The sequence below is a fragment of the Onychostruthus taczanowskii genome, unplaced genomic scaffold (assembly GCF_017590055.1).
Source record: "Onychostruthus taczanowskii isolate IOZ18803 unplaced genomic scaffold, ASM1759005v1 scaffold1, whole genome shotgun sequence".
Lineage (NCBI taxonomy): Eukaryota > Metazoa > Chordata > Aves > Passeriformes > Passeridae > Onychostruthus > Onychostruthus taczanowskii.
Genome location: NW_024496525.1, coordinates 24,852,230 through 24,868,567, shown reverse-complemented (window position 1 = coordinate 24,868,567; position 16,338 = coordinate 24,852,230). Strand labels below are relative to the sequence as shown.

Sequence of the window (16,338 nt, the reverse complement as noted above, 5' to 3'; positions counted from 1 at the left end):
GTACTCATGGTTGCTAAGCAAAATGTGCTGCTATGTGATACTGTACTTTCTAAACCAAAGCCTTAAGTTGACTGAGCAGTACCATACAATAAGTACCTTTTAGATTTTGTAACCAAATTACCTGTACTCATGGTTGCTAAGCAAAATGTGCTGCTATGTGATACTGTACTTTCTCTTTATGCATGGACATTCTCTCAGTTGTGTACACTTTGTAGTTTCAGAAAGAGCTTTAAACTGGTTGTAAATCAGGCCTTTGCCTTACTATGTGTGTGAATAAAAAGTCATTTACCAATTTTAAAATGAAATAGTTTCTGTTCTAATCTGATAGAGCTAATTAAATCTAACCAAACATTCAAGTAATAGGGATGATAAGCAAATTTCTGAGCTCTTTTACTGAGAAAATGTTTTACCTTTACCATAAGTAATTTAAAAAATTGAAAATAGATTTTTATATTAGTATTATAGTTGAACAATACTATATGCAGTCTTCAGTGAACAGAGGTGTTGTCATTTGTGCAGTTCTGATGGAGGATTTCTTTATGATAGAACTGGTAAGTAATATTCAGCAATGTAGTCAAGACTATTGAGAAGCAGACAAGGACTGAATATTGCTGTATATGAACTGAGGATGTAAATTGCTGTAACTAATGCTGAGTAATTTCTGCAATTTTGCTTTCAAATATAAAAACTTTTGACAACATGTGTGTTTCAGGTGCCCTTCGTTTCAAGAGAAAGATAATTGGGCTAAAGGATGAATTCTACAACCGTTATATAATGAAAAGTTTTTTGTTTGAACCCGTGGTCAAAGCATTTCTAAATAATGGTTCTCGTTATAATCTGATGAACTCTGCCATAATAGAGATGTTTGAATTTATCAGAGTGGTGAGTGCTATTGTATGCTGAAGATAATTACTGCATTGTTTTGTTTTGTAATTCGAGATTACTTTTCTTTTTGCTTTTGCCCTAAATTGTGCTGTCATAATAGGACTGTATGATGCTGTATTTATATGAACCTTTTTTTATATCACTATTACATATTTGTACATGTTATTTCTTACATTCAAACAGTACCATTACTTGAAGATTAAATGCACTTGATACTGTACTCACAATACCCAGATTTGCAAAGGCAGCACTAATCAAATTTCATCATGCAGATTGGATGGGCTTGTTATGACAGGAATGTAATTAGAAACTACTGCTGCAAACCCATCAAATTTAGCTGTGCTCTGTAATGTCAATTCAATGGAATATAGAATTATACAGAAGAGATCCCAATCTCTTTTGATTATTTTAATGGAGTGCTACCACATTCCTTCCATGGGAAGTCTCTTAAATATTCATGCCAGTTTGGCTGTCTGCACAGCACTATTTCCTTGCTGTTGTTTGCATCCAGATTCTGATGAGATGCTGTACAGACTGTAAATGTGGTAAATGGGGCCAAGCTAGGGTGCAGACAGTTGTGGAGGAATAAGTCACCACGCACTGTCACCTCTTGAAATCTGTACTGTTGATCAGCTCTTTCTTTAGTTGGGACTCAAGGTAATTCAAGAATAAGATGACCTGATCATCATGTAGGAGTTAATTGAAAAGTGGTTTTGAAGCTATGGAAAAAGTTCACCTATATAGGTGGTTGTGACTTGGACAGTGGTGTATTGGGTTTGCAGTGGCAGTGGTGGGCAGTGGCTAAAGGGGTGGTTTCTGTAGAAGCTGCTGGAAGCTTCCCCTGTGTTCAACAGAACCAATGCCAGCTGGCTCTGAGATGAACGTGCCGCTGGCTGAGGTCAGAGCAGAGATTCCCCTGCAGCCCATGGTGATGTCCGTGGTGATGGTGATGTCCATGGTGAGGCAGCTGCCTCCCTGTGGCCCACTGGAGGTCTGTGGTGGAGCAGAAATCCACCTGCAGCCTTTGGAGGACCCCAGGCAGAGCAGAGACCTGAAGAAGGAGGCTGTGACCCCTTGAGAAGCCTGGAGTGCTGGAACAGGCTCCTGGCAAGACCTGTGGCCCTGTGCAGAGAGGAGCCCACACTGGAGCAGGCCACTGACAGGACTTGGGACCCCACAGGGAACCCTTGCTGGAGCAGCCTGTTCCTGAAGGACTGCACGCCGTGCTCTATCAGTATAAAAATATCTCTCAGTTACAGTGGAAAGACACTTTAGGATTAGGTTTGGTATAGGTTTTATCAGGCTTTAGGTTCTGTAATGTTTTGAAGGAGATACTGCTAGAAAACTGATGTTGTTTTGCTAATCAAATACTTGAGGCTCTAGATTTTTAATTCTGCATAGATTTATATACTCATTTTTGCATAAGTTAATTACTACAGTGCTTGCTGTGGCTTTCAGATTTCGGATACTTTTTATATTGTATTAAATAAATTAATTTGAATGAAAATAAGTCACTTTATGTTTGTTTTTTCCTATAGGAAGATATAAAATCATTAACAGCTCATGTAATTGAAAATTACTGGAAGGCACTGGAAGATGTAGATTATGTGCAGACATTCAAAGGACTGAAACTACGATTTGAGCAACAAAGGGAAAGACAAGATAATCCAAAACTTGACAGGTAAAATACACTAAATGCTCTTAATAGCATACTGATGCTATAATTCTCTTACCAGACTACTGGTGAGTTGTTCTCTTGTTCTGGGAAATACTGATAATTTAGACTCCTGCTTGCAGTTCAAGCCTTGCTGAATTTACTTGATTAAAAGTGTGATTTTCAAATATGTTTTTATAGACTTTTCATCAACTTTCAGCAAACGTTAGTTGCTGGACCCCCAGTCATAATGCTCATTTATCATATCTTAAACTTATGTGCAGTACTTCAATGAAGCTGGAAGCCTACCAAGTATCTCTACCAAGTTGATTTGTCTAAATAACAGATTTCCGCTGCTAATTTGAAAGACTGTCAGTTGTGAATTAGCATTCTGTGGATTTTTCCTTCAAAAATTGACATGTCAGATTTCCTTTCATTTTAATTCTGGGAGGAGATAATTTCGATAAGCTTTATCAAAATGCCTGAGGAATAGAACGTAGAAAGAAATTTTCAGAGAATGCTTTTTTGTCCCTGTTAGATCTGCTGATGGAGTAAAAAGCAATCTGATGCAAAGCTTGAATCGCTCTTTCTGTTTGCCAGAGCAAAAGTTCCTTCCTTAATACACAGTTGCTGAAGTTTAAAAGGTTGAGATGTATAAAAATAGGAAGTTTAGGCCTTTTTGCTCCATTTATTTTTGCTTTATGTCTGGTTTCTTTAAAACAAAATTACTGCTTATGTGAACAGATGAGTTACTCTTCAGAATTGTTAGCAAGATCTGTTCTTGTTTTGCTGTCTTGAATTAGTTTGAAAACACATTAAAATTAATTCCGATTAGTCCTACTGGGATATCTTGACATTTCAGACTTTCATTTCCTGCCACAAGATTTCTTAATACTTAAATTTGAGAGTTGTACAATTAAAATGGGACTATAAGTGTAGATTTATTTTAAAACATTGAAGCACTTTAAAGAGCATGTGCAGGATCTGCAGTTTTGAGTACTAAGGTGTTAAAAGTGAGATGTTATTATTTTGGCTTATGTCAGCAAAGCATATCACTGAAACAGCTGTGAAATCCAAGGCTGTGATTCTTGCTTACATTAATTCATACCTGGGAAAGAACACCCAGCTGCTTTCTTCAGTAATTTCCATCCAGTATCGCAAGTAAAGTTGTAGTTTTTTTCTTGGCTTAAGTTAAGTGGTTGTGCTGCATGAGTTCATCCAACAGAAAATAGAGCTTTAGGAGGTCTGTAGCTCAGCCTTCTTCCCACATCTTATGTAGTGGCTGCACAAGTCCTGTCACAGTGCATGTAACTTTTAAAGTGGAAACGCAGAAATAATAAAATGCACAAATAACAAAAATCTATTTACATATTTTAGCAAAGAATAATTCAGTAAGGAAGAAGCCCAACATGTTGTTGACACAGGCCACAAAAGTATTCATTAGAGTTCCACTTCAGTCATAGTTTTGTGCTCTTAGCAGAACTTGAGTTTAAATAAAATGTAAAACAATGCAGTATGTATACATGTATGATAATGCTTGCCTACAACTAGATTTATTTTTTAAAGTACGTTTAGCATTTTTACTCAGTAGCTTGTAATATTTTAATTTTTCCCTTCTGGCTTTTTCCTGCAGTCAGTAGTGCAAATGTCTAGATTGTATTATTTACATTTTGATCCCAGTAACCAAAAACACTACAGACACTTTCTGAAAAACATGAAATTTCATCCAGTAAACTGAAGGGCTTAATCAAGAATTTCATGCTGCTGTTGGAAACTGACTGTTAAATCAACATCTAGCAATGAAAATGTTTTCAATGTCTCTTCCACTTCTCCTGCTGATTCTTCAAGGGCCACATCCCTGTCCCTCTGCTCCAAGACCATAATACTGCTTCTGTGAGAAAAGGGAGGTGTAGCTGAGATAAACCAACATTGGTAATAGATCAAATAGAGAGAGAGAGAGGTAGCAGTTCATGTCTAAGGCTCTGAAAAATGGAAAATACTGATAAGTGACCAAAAGTTGTAACAGGTGGATGTGGCAGAGAGGGAGCTTTCTCTTCAATTTATCTACTTAAAATTGGAGTAAAATTTAATTGAGATTTTTATTAAGTTTTTTTAACTTGTTGGACACTGAATACTAACAGGTTACAAAGCTCTTTGTTTTACAACTTTTTATTTATCAGTGCAAACTGGTAAACCAAGCGTGGGTGCAACACTTCAGTGAGATTTATTAAAATTACTTTTAATAGTGCTGTTTATATGCTACAGAATTTTGTACTGATAGAGTGGTCTGAACGTGCTGTTAGCAGAGTTGTACTTTATTTGATTCTTTATACAGAGAAGTTTTTAATGATATTTTATTGAAAACACAAAGGTTTGCAATAGGGAATGATTTGCTGATGTTTTTATTGCTCTGCAATGTATGGATTTGTGAGTTGTCACTGAGTGTCAAGTAGAAGTTTTATTATTAATGTAAGTTGATTTTTGAATCTAAGCTTTTAAAACCCCCTGTTCTGCAGCATGCGCTCCATTTTGAGAAACCACAGGTACAGAAGGGATGCAAGAACTCTGGAGGATGAGGAGGAAATGTGGTTTAATACTGATGAGGATGATATGGAAGATGGAGAGGCAGTGGTGCCCCCTTCTGACAAGCCTAAAAATGATGAGGATATTATGGACCCTATCAGCAAATTCATGGAAAGAAAAAAATGTAAGTGATGAGAAGATGAATGCTATAACTTTTACTGTGCAGTCCTACTGCAATGAAGGATTTGCATGTATTTATTTTGAAATTGCAACATCAATTTGGTAGACCACATATTAAAAAATTTTGTTGTATTTAGAGACAGAATGATACAAAATGTGTTGTAGATTTTTTAAAGCATTTGAATTAAAATCTTATCTGATAGTCAAGCTTTTCAGTGTTTTATTTGGGTTATAATTAAATGTTATGTGTTAACTCAAAATTTTCTACATAAATGGTCAGGTGATACCATTGGTAGAACAAAAATTTCTGGCCAGTGACAACCACTGGTAGGTGGTACAGTAGCAAGGAAAAGGTGTATGATGACTCACTTAACTGAGTTGTACATAAAGTATTAAGCCTTTTCCCAGACAGTGAAGTGATTTGTAATTAAATGTTTCACTCAATAATACTGCTTTATTTTTTGCCTTTTTTTTTCTTTGCAGTGAAAGAGAGTGAAGAAAAGGAAGTTCTTCTGAAAACTAACCTTTCAGGTCGCCAGAGCCCGAGTTTCAAGCTTTCTTTTTCCAGTGGTACAAAATCTAACCTTACCAGCCAGTCATCTGCAAGTAATCTGCCTGGATCTCCTGGGTCCCCTGGGTCTCCAGGGTCCCCTGGCTCACCTGGATCAGTTTCTAAAAGCACATCTCAGATGGCAGCTATTACAACTAAGGTAATTTTGCATGGTTGTAGGTTGACTTTATTGTTACAGAGTAGGAGTTTGCTTTTGCATCTCTCTGAAGTTTGTGTGAGTCCCAACAAGTTAAGCAGTAATGGACTGTCTGTTTGTGTGTACTTCTTGTCTGACCTTCAGCATTTTTAATGAGATCTGCTGTATATGAAAGAAATAAAAATAAAAGCTCTTTTAATGCCCAGACTAGTCAAGTAGGAAGCATGCCATTAGTAGTAGTAATAGTAGTCTTAGTAGTAATATTTACAGTCAAATACAGACAACACTGCACTCCTGTGAAATTGCACAGGGGTATTGGACAGGTGAAAATACATATTTTGGAAACATAGCCAAATTGTGGTAGATACCACAATGCCCTGCATATCCATTGAGGATTTCTACTATCACCATTTTAATATTGTTTAGAATTCTATAACTGACCTATGTGGAAGAAATAAATTGCATTGGATGGTGATTGCTGTAAACCAGAACAATTTTTAATACCCGAGTGTGACATTTTTGCCATTCAACTAACTTCTAGTTTTGATTTGGAACATTCTGAAGTACAAGAAGATGGCCACTTTAAAAGAGCATTGTAACTTGGAGTGAATATTCACAGCTAGCATTTTTAAATACATTTTAGGACACAGATATTATCAGAGTTTCTGAATAAAAATGTTCAAACTTAGGAAAGTAGAGTGCTATTTTCTCAGCACAGAGGGGCAGATAAGGTAATGTTGATACAGTGCAGTTCAGATAATGAGAATTTATTTTCGTAACAAGTGTTTCCATTTCTAAAAGGTGGGGTATGTATATCAGTTGTCAGATAGTCTTGGGATAACACTGATTCATCCTTGTTTTGTAATGCTAGCATACTGCCTGTTCACCTAACTTCTGGTGAAGGTAAATGGGGGGTTTAGGGGTTGGGGTTTTTTCCTACTCCACGTAGCTTAAGAGTTTGTATTTGGATTGCATTCTCTTGAAAACACCTGGATCAGAAGAGTTTGGCTGATGGAAGAACCTAAGGACACTTCTTCTAAATCCTTCTCTGGAGGAAACTCCTTGAATAACCTAAGAGTTAGTCAAGTGCTTTTTAAAAGGAATGGAATTGGCTTGCAAATCCATGCAATCTGTTAGAGGTTTTTCTCTCCCAGGCAGTGTAATTCCTTGAGTCTGAAATGGAGTCTTAACATAAGGAATATATTGGATACAGTATTGACTCCACAAATTCAAGTAGTGGTGACAAAAGAAAAATGTTCAGATTAGAAAAGGGAGCATGCAGTGCACTGAAAAACACTGCTGGATTCAGGCAGAAGGTATCTTCTTTCAGAGTAAAACATGCCAGTCACAAACTAGAAACAGTGTTGAAATGGGGTTTTTCATTAATTACCTGATGTTGTTGCTTTAGGTGTAGTGTACTCAAGTGTTACCTGTATGTGATTGTACAGAATATGTGTAATTATTTTTTAAGTTGTATTTTGGTATACAGTTGACTGAAATGTTCTGGTTTGGGTGTCCATTATTAGGCACCTGAAAAAGTAATAGGACCTTTGAGTAAAGTATTTGATGCTTCAGATACTGCAACATAGTATAGTTAGGGGAAGTTTCAGAAGTTCATGTTGCTTCTTCAAAGGTCCAGAGTTGCCAAATCTTAAATTTGTGGGTATTTGCAGTACAAGAGAGTTTTTAATGATACTAGATACATTTTCATTTTCAGCTGACAAGTTATTTAAACTTTGTAACCTGTAAACATCATTCAAGTGTATTATTCAAAAATATTGTTAATCACTACACACTTTAACTTTTGTGAAGACAAACTGTGTTCTAAAAGTATCATAATTCAAAAATTCAAATTGAAGGTATCCTGCATTTGTTTTTGAAGTGCTTCCAGATTGCTCAATGCAGTCAGCTGTGCTCAGTGAAAATAAACTGTCTTTACACATGGAGGTGCAGTGACACTTAGCAAAATCATGTGGATTACTTAAATTTCAGCTGGCAATATTTCCAATTGAATAGGTAAAACCCTATTTTGGATTTATTCATTTAGACATGTCTCAGATAATGTCACTTTGATTCACATTGAAGGATTTCTTTTTGTTCTGAATTATTTTATTCAAAACCTTCTGAACCAGTGTGCTTGTGGCAATATTCTGTGCAAACATCACGTTACAATGCAATCATGAATAATCAATGTAAAAACATTCTCTTAATAATTGCATTTGTCTTTGTAGGGAGGCCTCGTTGGGCTTGTAGATTATCCTGATGATGATGAAGAGGATGATGAAGATGAAGATAAAGAGGAAACTTTACCTTTGTCAAAGAAAGCAAAGCTTGAGTCATCATAATGGCAACTGCTGAAGAATATTACCAGTTGGGGAAGGATTTTTTTCCAAAAACAAAACAAACCCACAGCAAAGCAGCAATCTTTTGTGAATTACTGTGTATGACACAGATCAACCTATACAAATGGATTTCTGCCAATCAAGTGCCAATTCAAAGGAGCAGAAGAAGGAGAAATACTTCATTTAGGGGAAAGACTTATGCCTTTGAGCTCTCCAGCTTGGACCACATGTTGCCCTTTTCTCAGGGAAGGAAATGGAAAACAAAACAAAAAAAAAAAAAAAGAAAAAGAAAAAAAAAAAAAGCCAACAGGGCAGGAGTTTTGTTAGTGGAACTCTGGATTGGCTGGTCAGTTGCTACAATCAGAATATGCTTTCTTGGACCATGTATGAGACTTGTGAAGAAAAGGCGGGTTTTGCCTTTTCTAGTTAAGAATTCTTCACTAGTTAAGAATTCTTCACTAGTTAAGAATGCCAGCAGTTTCTTTGTATAAAAGAGACCTGCCTTTGAAATCATACATTCTGAACATTTTACTCGAGCTACAACAGGTTTTAAAAACCTCTGCGGGGGAGGGCCGAATATAAAGTTTCCTCTTTTTTTTTAAATCTGTTCCCTTTGCCCTTTAAACTGCAGAAATTTTTTTTGAGGTGGGGGATTTGTTTGTCTCTTCTTGATTAAAGATTGAGTGGAATTCTAGATGTGGTCACTTTTGTGTCATAATTTTTTTTGCCCCCCTGAGTGTATGCTTAGTTGTTGAGTATATATTTGGGACCATTAAAATTTTTTGATGTAATATAATCTCACTGTTGTGCTGGTACCTGTTTCACACTGTGTAATTTTGTTCTGCATCACAGTTCTTAGTATGTTGAGGATTTTATGGAAGATGGTATCGTTTTTATTGGAGAAAAAAATCTTGCAACAATGTGGATAAAAGCAATACTATTTTGTGACTAAATATTTTATATTAAATTTTACAGCAGCACCTGTTGAGAGAAGAATCAGGGAAATAGGATGAAACTTAAAAAATTAAACCTATATATAGGAAATTAGTATTCCAAAGAGACTGAAATTTCATAATGCAGAACAGTGATGGTAACTAACTTGCCAAAATGCAAGATGGATGAGTTAGGAATACCAATATACTGGCTCATTTGACTTAGAAAAATAAAAAAAGAAATAATTAAAGCTGAAGGAAAACAGCATTAGACAATATTTTCTACAAAACAGTATTTTCTAAAAATCTCTGATTCCCTTTGGAATACCAGTTTTCATGAATAAAAGATGGTTGTAGAATTAACTCTTTACAAGGGCACCATCTTTTGAAATTTATTCTGATACTCAGTTGAAAGACAGCAATTAACTTGGTCTAAATCAATGACCACCTTCTTTCCCCTTTTCCCAGAAGTCTAAGTAATACTAATTTGAAATCAGGCATTGTATCCTGGAAGATGGCTTTGCACAGCGGTGCTTCCTATGAAGGCTTGTTTATTCAGTTCCTTTCTTACATCTGTTGTCAAGAGCTGATTTCCTTTTGGGCATTCAAAGCACTGCTGTTGCAACAATGACGATGTTTAATACATAAATGTATCAATACCAATAGAAATAAGAGAAATGAGAATCTGAAGCAGGATCACAGGTGATCACACCCAAGGGTAGATGAGCACTTTGTTTCTGAGTGTTGTAGATGGTGTGGCAGGTTCTGTGCCAGCCACAAAAGGCGAAGTTTCAGTGGTTGGGCTTTGTGAGTACATACCAGCCAGTCTGGATTTGAATAAAAGTGTGCATTAGGGAGAAATTATTAGCCATCTTCTCCTCAAAGAATTCATTTGTGATGAATTCACTTTCTAAGGCTGAAGTTTTTACAATGTATTTGAAATGTCTGTGATAGGGCAATTCTCAGCAGTTTTACAGAGGTCAGGAGTTATGCACATGGTCACTATAGGATTAGACACAATCTGCTTCTGCAGGCTGAGTTGCTGTTGCAACAAACTGTCTGAAACTTGATTTTTGCAATTTTGGTGTCAGAGCAGACATTGTAACAAGGAAATCTGCAATTTTGCAGGTTTTCCTAATTAGTCAGAACCTAAATCCAGCTGAAGCTGTCAAACTTTTCTTGAGCATAAAGCTCTCAAAATTCATCTGTACAGTCATCTGCAAGTCTTCCAGGCTCTGTCTCAGGAAATCATTCTTCTGAGTTGGTCAGAGGAACACTTTTCTTAAAGATTTTTTTCTGTTCCTTGAGCAATCGAGTGCTTGAATCTTGTGGTGTTTGATGCTGCAGTTTTCCTGACTTTTGGATTCTTTCATAATACTTGTAGGAATCTTGGATTTTGAAACATCACATTTAACAGAAGAAGCATTATGCTGAAGTTACTGGGCTTGGTCAAAATAATAATGAAATCAGGAATTTTTTAAAATTTTTATATTTTTCTGAAGCTCTAAAAGACTGGTAAAACATTAGACTGCACATCTTTTAATGCTGTCTAACTTGTGGTTATCTCATGCTCATAGCCTGACAGGACATGTCTGCACTGATATAATGTATTCATGGAAATTGGAAGTAGATGAATGATGGGTATACTCTTGCTCAATGACGTTCATTTTTGTATTCATGGAAATCCTGAAATGTATTTTAGGGGGAAAAAAATACTGACATTTCAAGAGGTGATGGATAATTTTATTTTAAGAAGAGTGGGTTTGGTGGAAGAAATGATGTTAGGAAGCAGTATCTGTTCTAGATCTTTCTTTGGGCTGATTTTTAAAACCATTTGTCCTCATCCCAAGAGACCTGCATATATATTGTACTAAGCATGGCTCAGTCATCTTAACTGCATTTTAACTGTGCCTTCAAGTATGGTTTACTGAAGGGCAAACCCTTCAGTACTTACAGACAAGGGCCAGGGTGTTTGAATGATCCATGCAGGCCCCTCTCTTCCTTCAGTGGTTGAAAGATTTGATGCTGATTCCTTGGATGAACTTCCAAGCTTTGAGCCTAGACTTACTGGGAATACCAGACGGAATGTATATGCACTACCTGGTGCCTCAAGGAACCCACACACTAATGAAAGTAATTCCAGGTGATCTGGAATATTTCCAGATTTTCTTCTCATGTGTGCAGTGTGTGGCTGTATTTGGGTTAACAGTTCACATCAGCACAAAAGAGATCTCCTATCATGAAGGTGAAAGGATCTAAAACCTGGTGTATCTAAACAGTGAGTTGTCTCTAGAATGTGCTGTCTGTAATGTGCCTGCTTGGCAACAAAGATCAGGCCATTCATTCATTCATTCATCTCTCATGGGCCACCCAGGTGAGGCATCATGTTCTCATGGAATTAAATGCCAAGTTGGCCCAATCTTTTTAATGTGCTAAGGATGGAACTGTTCAGATTGGGTTTGCCTGTGTTTTTGCATCCCTGCAGAGGTGTTTAATTGGAGAAGTGATGGAGCTCTTGTTCTCATGTTGCTGCTGTGGTGCTGTTAGGCAAGCAGCTGCCTTTTCAGCCCAGCACAATGAAGTTGGTTGCCTTGCTAAATGACGTTTCCCGGCATCTGTGGAGTGGCCACCGAAGCTCAGCCTTGCCCCTCTCAACTGTTCTACAGCTGCAGAGGCGTCGTGGAGCAGTGCTGTGCATGCCAGAGCAGCACTGCAGTTCCCCTGCCAGAACAACACTGCAGTTCCCCTGCCTTGAGGACATCAACTCCCATTCCAGGTGAGCTGTGAAAGAGGAGACGAGATGGATCACCCACAGCCTGCGTGTAAAACTGAGCAAGCATTCAAAGAGAAGTTGCCGTAACTGAAGAGAGAGAAGTTGTCCATGTGTCCATGTTCTCTACTACTTTCACTTTTTGGAGTCCAGAAGAAGTGAAGGAATATACAGCTCGTAGTTCAGTTCAGAAAGGAGGCAAGACATGTGGGCATGCTGCAGATACAGGAAAACCTCCTATGGGAGGGCCTGTAATGCCCACCTTCAATTGCAGCCATAATTGAATGTCTTAATTCATGTGAGGGAGACATAACTTAGTGTATTTTAGGTTTGTCTTGTACAGAGCCAGGATTCAACTCTTGTGGGTCCCTTCCAGCCTGTGATATTCTGTGGTTCTGTTCTATGGTTCTCTCCTATGATTTTCATCAATGCCTGGCTACCTGATGAGCTTGTAGATTTGATTTGATATTGCTCTAGTTGCAACCACATTCACTGGAGTATGAATCTTGTGAGGGTTTAATATAAATTAATAGAACAATTGAAAGCTTAAATGAACCCCTGTGGAATGCTGGGGGAAAAAAAGGCAATTAAAAAAGGGAGGGGGAAGATGCCATCTTGTGTATGCCAATTGTATTTATGAACAATGCAAAAATAATATATAAACCAGTAGGTAATGTTAAAAAAGCAGAATGCTACTGGCAAATGATTGAAATAGCCACCGATTTACAGTGAGCCCAGATCTATACCCTTGGCCTTGCTGTGCACTGTAGAGTGTCCCGGGGATGTACAGTATCTGTCTGTCTCAGGACTCTGAAATGGCTCCATGGGAACATTAGTGTTAGTGGTTTAGGTTGAGATCCTGAAGTTCTCTGGCACAGGGTGGAACTATGCTTGTGAAATGTACGTCTGTAATCCAGAAGGGGGATCATTTGGGCTGAATAGCACTGATCTTGTAAGCAAGTGCATAAAGATACTGTTGGTAGGCTGCCCGCCTGAGAGGGCTCAGCAACATTCCCTGGCCACATGTAGCAGTGTGGGTTAGCATTCCTTCTGGAAGTACACACATCCCAGAGCCCATACTCCCAAGTTTTTAGACAAGGCTAATACTTTCTCTTTTGTCTGGCACCTTTGTAAAATGACCTTTGTCGTTTTACAGATCAAAAATGACCTACTGACCTTTGTAAAATATATAGCAGAGTATGGCATGGGGCTGATGTAGGTCGGGAAGAGAGGCTGTACCACTGCAAAGAGTCTGATTCTCTCTGTGCTTTTTGGGTACCCCAGCTGCTATACATCAAATAGTGATAGAACTGAGTTATGCTAATTAATGTAATCTGCCTACAGGTCTTGCATCAGTATAAAGACAGGTAGATGTGAATAGCCAAGTTAGAAAATGGGGTTTGAACAGTATTGTCACCACAGGAGAGTCCTTGTGTGCTCTGCAGTGAGTCTGCAGTCACTCACTCCAGCATCTGTGAAAGTGTTATAATGCAAATAATAAAGCATCTGTAATGAAAGAAGTCTCACTTCTAAGTGAATAAGTCAAGTCCATGTGATTTAAAGTCAGTTTCTGTCCACACTGACCTTCTCTAAATAATATTAAATTTTTATATAATTCAGCTAGAATTAAAGCCACCTTCTGTGTTCTGCACATTAAGTCAGTGCACATGATACATAAAGTACTGACCACCAATTTTTACCATAATCTTTTCAAACAACTATAACTGACTGTATTACTGGACAACCTTAGTTTTGTGCCTTCTGTCACAACCCCTCAAAACTGGAGTCTTTCATTAGTTCCTCAAATTCTTCCCATATCTGTGACTCTTGCACACAAAAGTGAATTTGGGGGGCTATTTGAGCAGGTAGCAGGGACTCAAATTTCCTCATTGCCATATTGTTCACTGTTCCAAGGAATGGCTCTGCCCTTAGTAGGTATCAGAGGTGGTGGTCCCAGCCCTGCTGCCACCTACCTCCCTGCTGAGGCTTTGTTAACTTCTCCCTGGAGTGTTTTCCTTCCATATCAATTTACACTTTCCCTCAACTCTAGCCAGCCTAAGTATTTCCCAAAGCTGCTTATAAAACTTTTGGCTGTGCTTGCCTATTATTTTTACCTCACCCCCAGTGTCATCAATATAGATATTGATACACTCTTGTAAACTAAAGTGGCAAAACAGCAGTCTGAAAACCTAAAATTTCCAGAAGTGCTGAACCTTCAAAATCACATTCTGTTTTTATAAGGACATTTGCTAGTTATGATTGATAAGAATTGATACTTATGATTTCAAATATTTTTCATATTAATAAAACATAATCAAAATATGTTCTATTTAGTACATTTTAGTTTGTTCTGTTTTCTATGATTCCCTATTTTTCCTCTAAAGCAGTCAACATCAGTTCCTGGTATGGTCCTACTGGTTCTTTTCCTTGTCTCATGATTCCCAGTTAGTGCTGCTGATGTAGTTCTTTTCTTCAAAGCAAAAGAAACTGAGAAACACACATGGCAATCTTCTGCCTGGGTATGTTCCCTGCCCTGATGAGAACACCAGGTTTTTGGGTAAGGTGCCCAAGTGTTTACACCATTATTCTCTTCAGTAATCACCTTCTCAACAGACCAGGACCTATTGTGTCTTTAAAGCCTGCAAGACACCTTCCCCTTGCTGCTGCTGCTTCTGAGGACATTTTTCCTGGTTTGCTGGACATGAAGTTTCCACCTTGCTGTGTCTCCTGAGCTCACTGCATTGGATCACCAGGATCAGCCTTTGCTTCTAGCACCTCTTTAGGTGGTGAATCTAACTAAAATTAATTTATTCTCTCTTCTTGCAGGCCCATGGGCATTCCGCCACTTGCTGTGACACTCATTGCCTCTCTGAAGGGTTCAAGTCAAGGAGGTTATGTCACCATTTTGTGTTTGCCTGGGTTGTTGAGTACTCCTACCTTGCTTTGAAGTTCATGCAAAGAGCCATAAACCACTGGTGCCTCTTCATCTCCTCTCCATATCTTTTGCTTGTATTAACTTTATTGTTTGCCTTGTGTATTTGACTCTCTATTTATTTTCTATGGACTCAGAGGTTTATGAGATATTTATTCTGCCCAAACTCTCTCTCTTTGTATTTTAGATTCTGTATTATGTTAGTCTCTTCAGGAGCCTAAGCAGCTGGCATACATTTCAGCACTGAACAAACATGTGCCGAAGGTTAATTCTAGTTTTTTGGGTTTTTTTTTTTTGTTTTTTTTTGTTTTTTTTTTTTTTTTTTTTTTTTTGGTTTTTTTTTGTTTTTCTGGGAGTTTCTCTCTGAATGCTTCACATACCAGCCATAGACTGTAAATCACCGGTATCCTGCTCCCCCGCCCCCGCATTCAGATTGATCCAAGACGCATTAGCAAATGCTTCTAGGGTTTTGTTTGTGTTTTGGTAACACATACAGGTTTGTTTCTTTTTACTCTCATCCAAATTTCTTTACCACTTTTGTCTAAACAAACCAAACAATATTGAAAACAGCATTTCAGAATCGAATATTGCAAGGACCAAAGCTATCTTCCGACCACCTTCTTTTTCTCCTGGCACACATTGTTTACAACTCCAGAGTCTACTTAAAGCAAACTTGCTCCATAGCTGAGAAGCTGGTTGATGAACAGTCAAGTCATATTTACAAGAAAGCTGCTTAACGACAGTCCCAAGCAAAGGAGGAGAAAAAGCTCTTTCCTCATTACCATGAGTTTAACTCTTGTATTGTAACCTCATGAATTCTGTTATTCCCATCCCTCAGCAACTTACACTTCAGACAGCAGATGAATGGTGGAGCTTTGTTGATGGTTGTACTCGTTGCTAGGGGACAGTCTGAGGGGGGTGAATCATGCCATTTACAGTCAGCCTAAAGGAACATTTGGAAATGTTTGTGCTTAGAAAGTTCCCTCTGGTCTGTCGTTGGAAATCGAGTGCTTTGTGGCTGTAAAAACTGCTTTAGAAATAGACATGATGATAAAGAAGGCATTAAACGTACTGGTGTCTTTAGTAGCTTGTACCTGTGTAGGTATCTTAAATCACAGTTCTGGTGCTTTTTAGTTGTTTGATAATTATGTTCTTAGTTAAAAACTGACCATGTGAAATGGTATCAAATCAAAATTATTGCAAGTCACATTAAACTTAAATACTACAGATTTTCATCATTGCTGTACTGTAAGAAGCATGATTTCTAAATGCAATTGCTTGTACATGTCTGGATCTGAACTTTCTTGGATATATTCGTTGGTATTTGTTTTTATTTTATCTGCTCTGGGAAGGCGGCAACTTAAAGGTACCATCAGAAATGAGAACTTGACCTGTAGTAGGTAGGTGAGGTTT

The 16,338-nt window shown here is 37.8% G+C and overlaps 1 protein-coding gene across 1 annotated transcript in view; it reads left to right on the top strand.

The window, feature by feature from the left end:
* Nucleotides 1-8,985, top strand: part of PPP4R3A (protein phosphatase 4 regulatory subunit 3A) — a 42,326-nt gene extending 33,341 nt beyond the window's left edge. The window contains exons 11-15 of the mRNA XM_041416344.1: nucleotides 713-882; nucleotides 2,424-2,566; nucleotides 5,056-5,246; nucleotides 5,726-5,952; nucleotides 8,181-8,985. Of these exons, the coding sequence (XP_041272278.1) occupies nucleotides 713-882; nucleotides 2,424-2,566; nucleotides 5,056-5,246; nucleotides 5,726-5,952; nucleotides 8,181-8,294 (845 nt within the window). The 3' untranslated portion in view covers nucleotides 8,295-8,985. The remainder of the gene's footprint in view (nucleotides 1-712; nucleotides 883-2,423; nucleotides 2,567-5,055; nucleotides 5,247-5,725; nucleotides 5,953-8,180) is intronic.
* The last annotated feature ends 7,353 nt before the right edge of the window (nucleotides 8,986-16,338 follow it).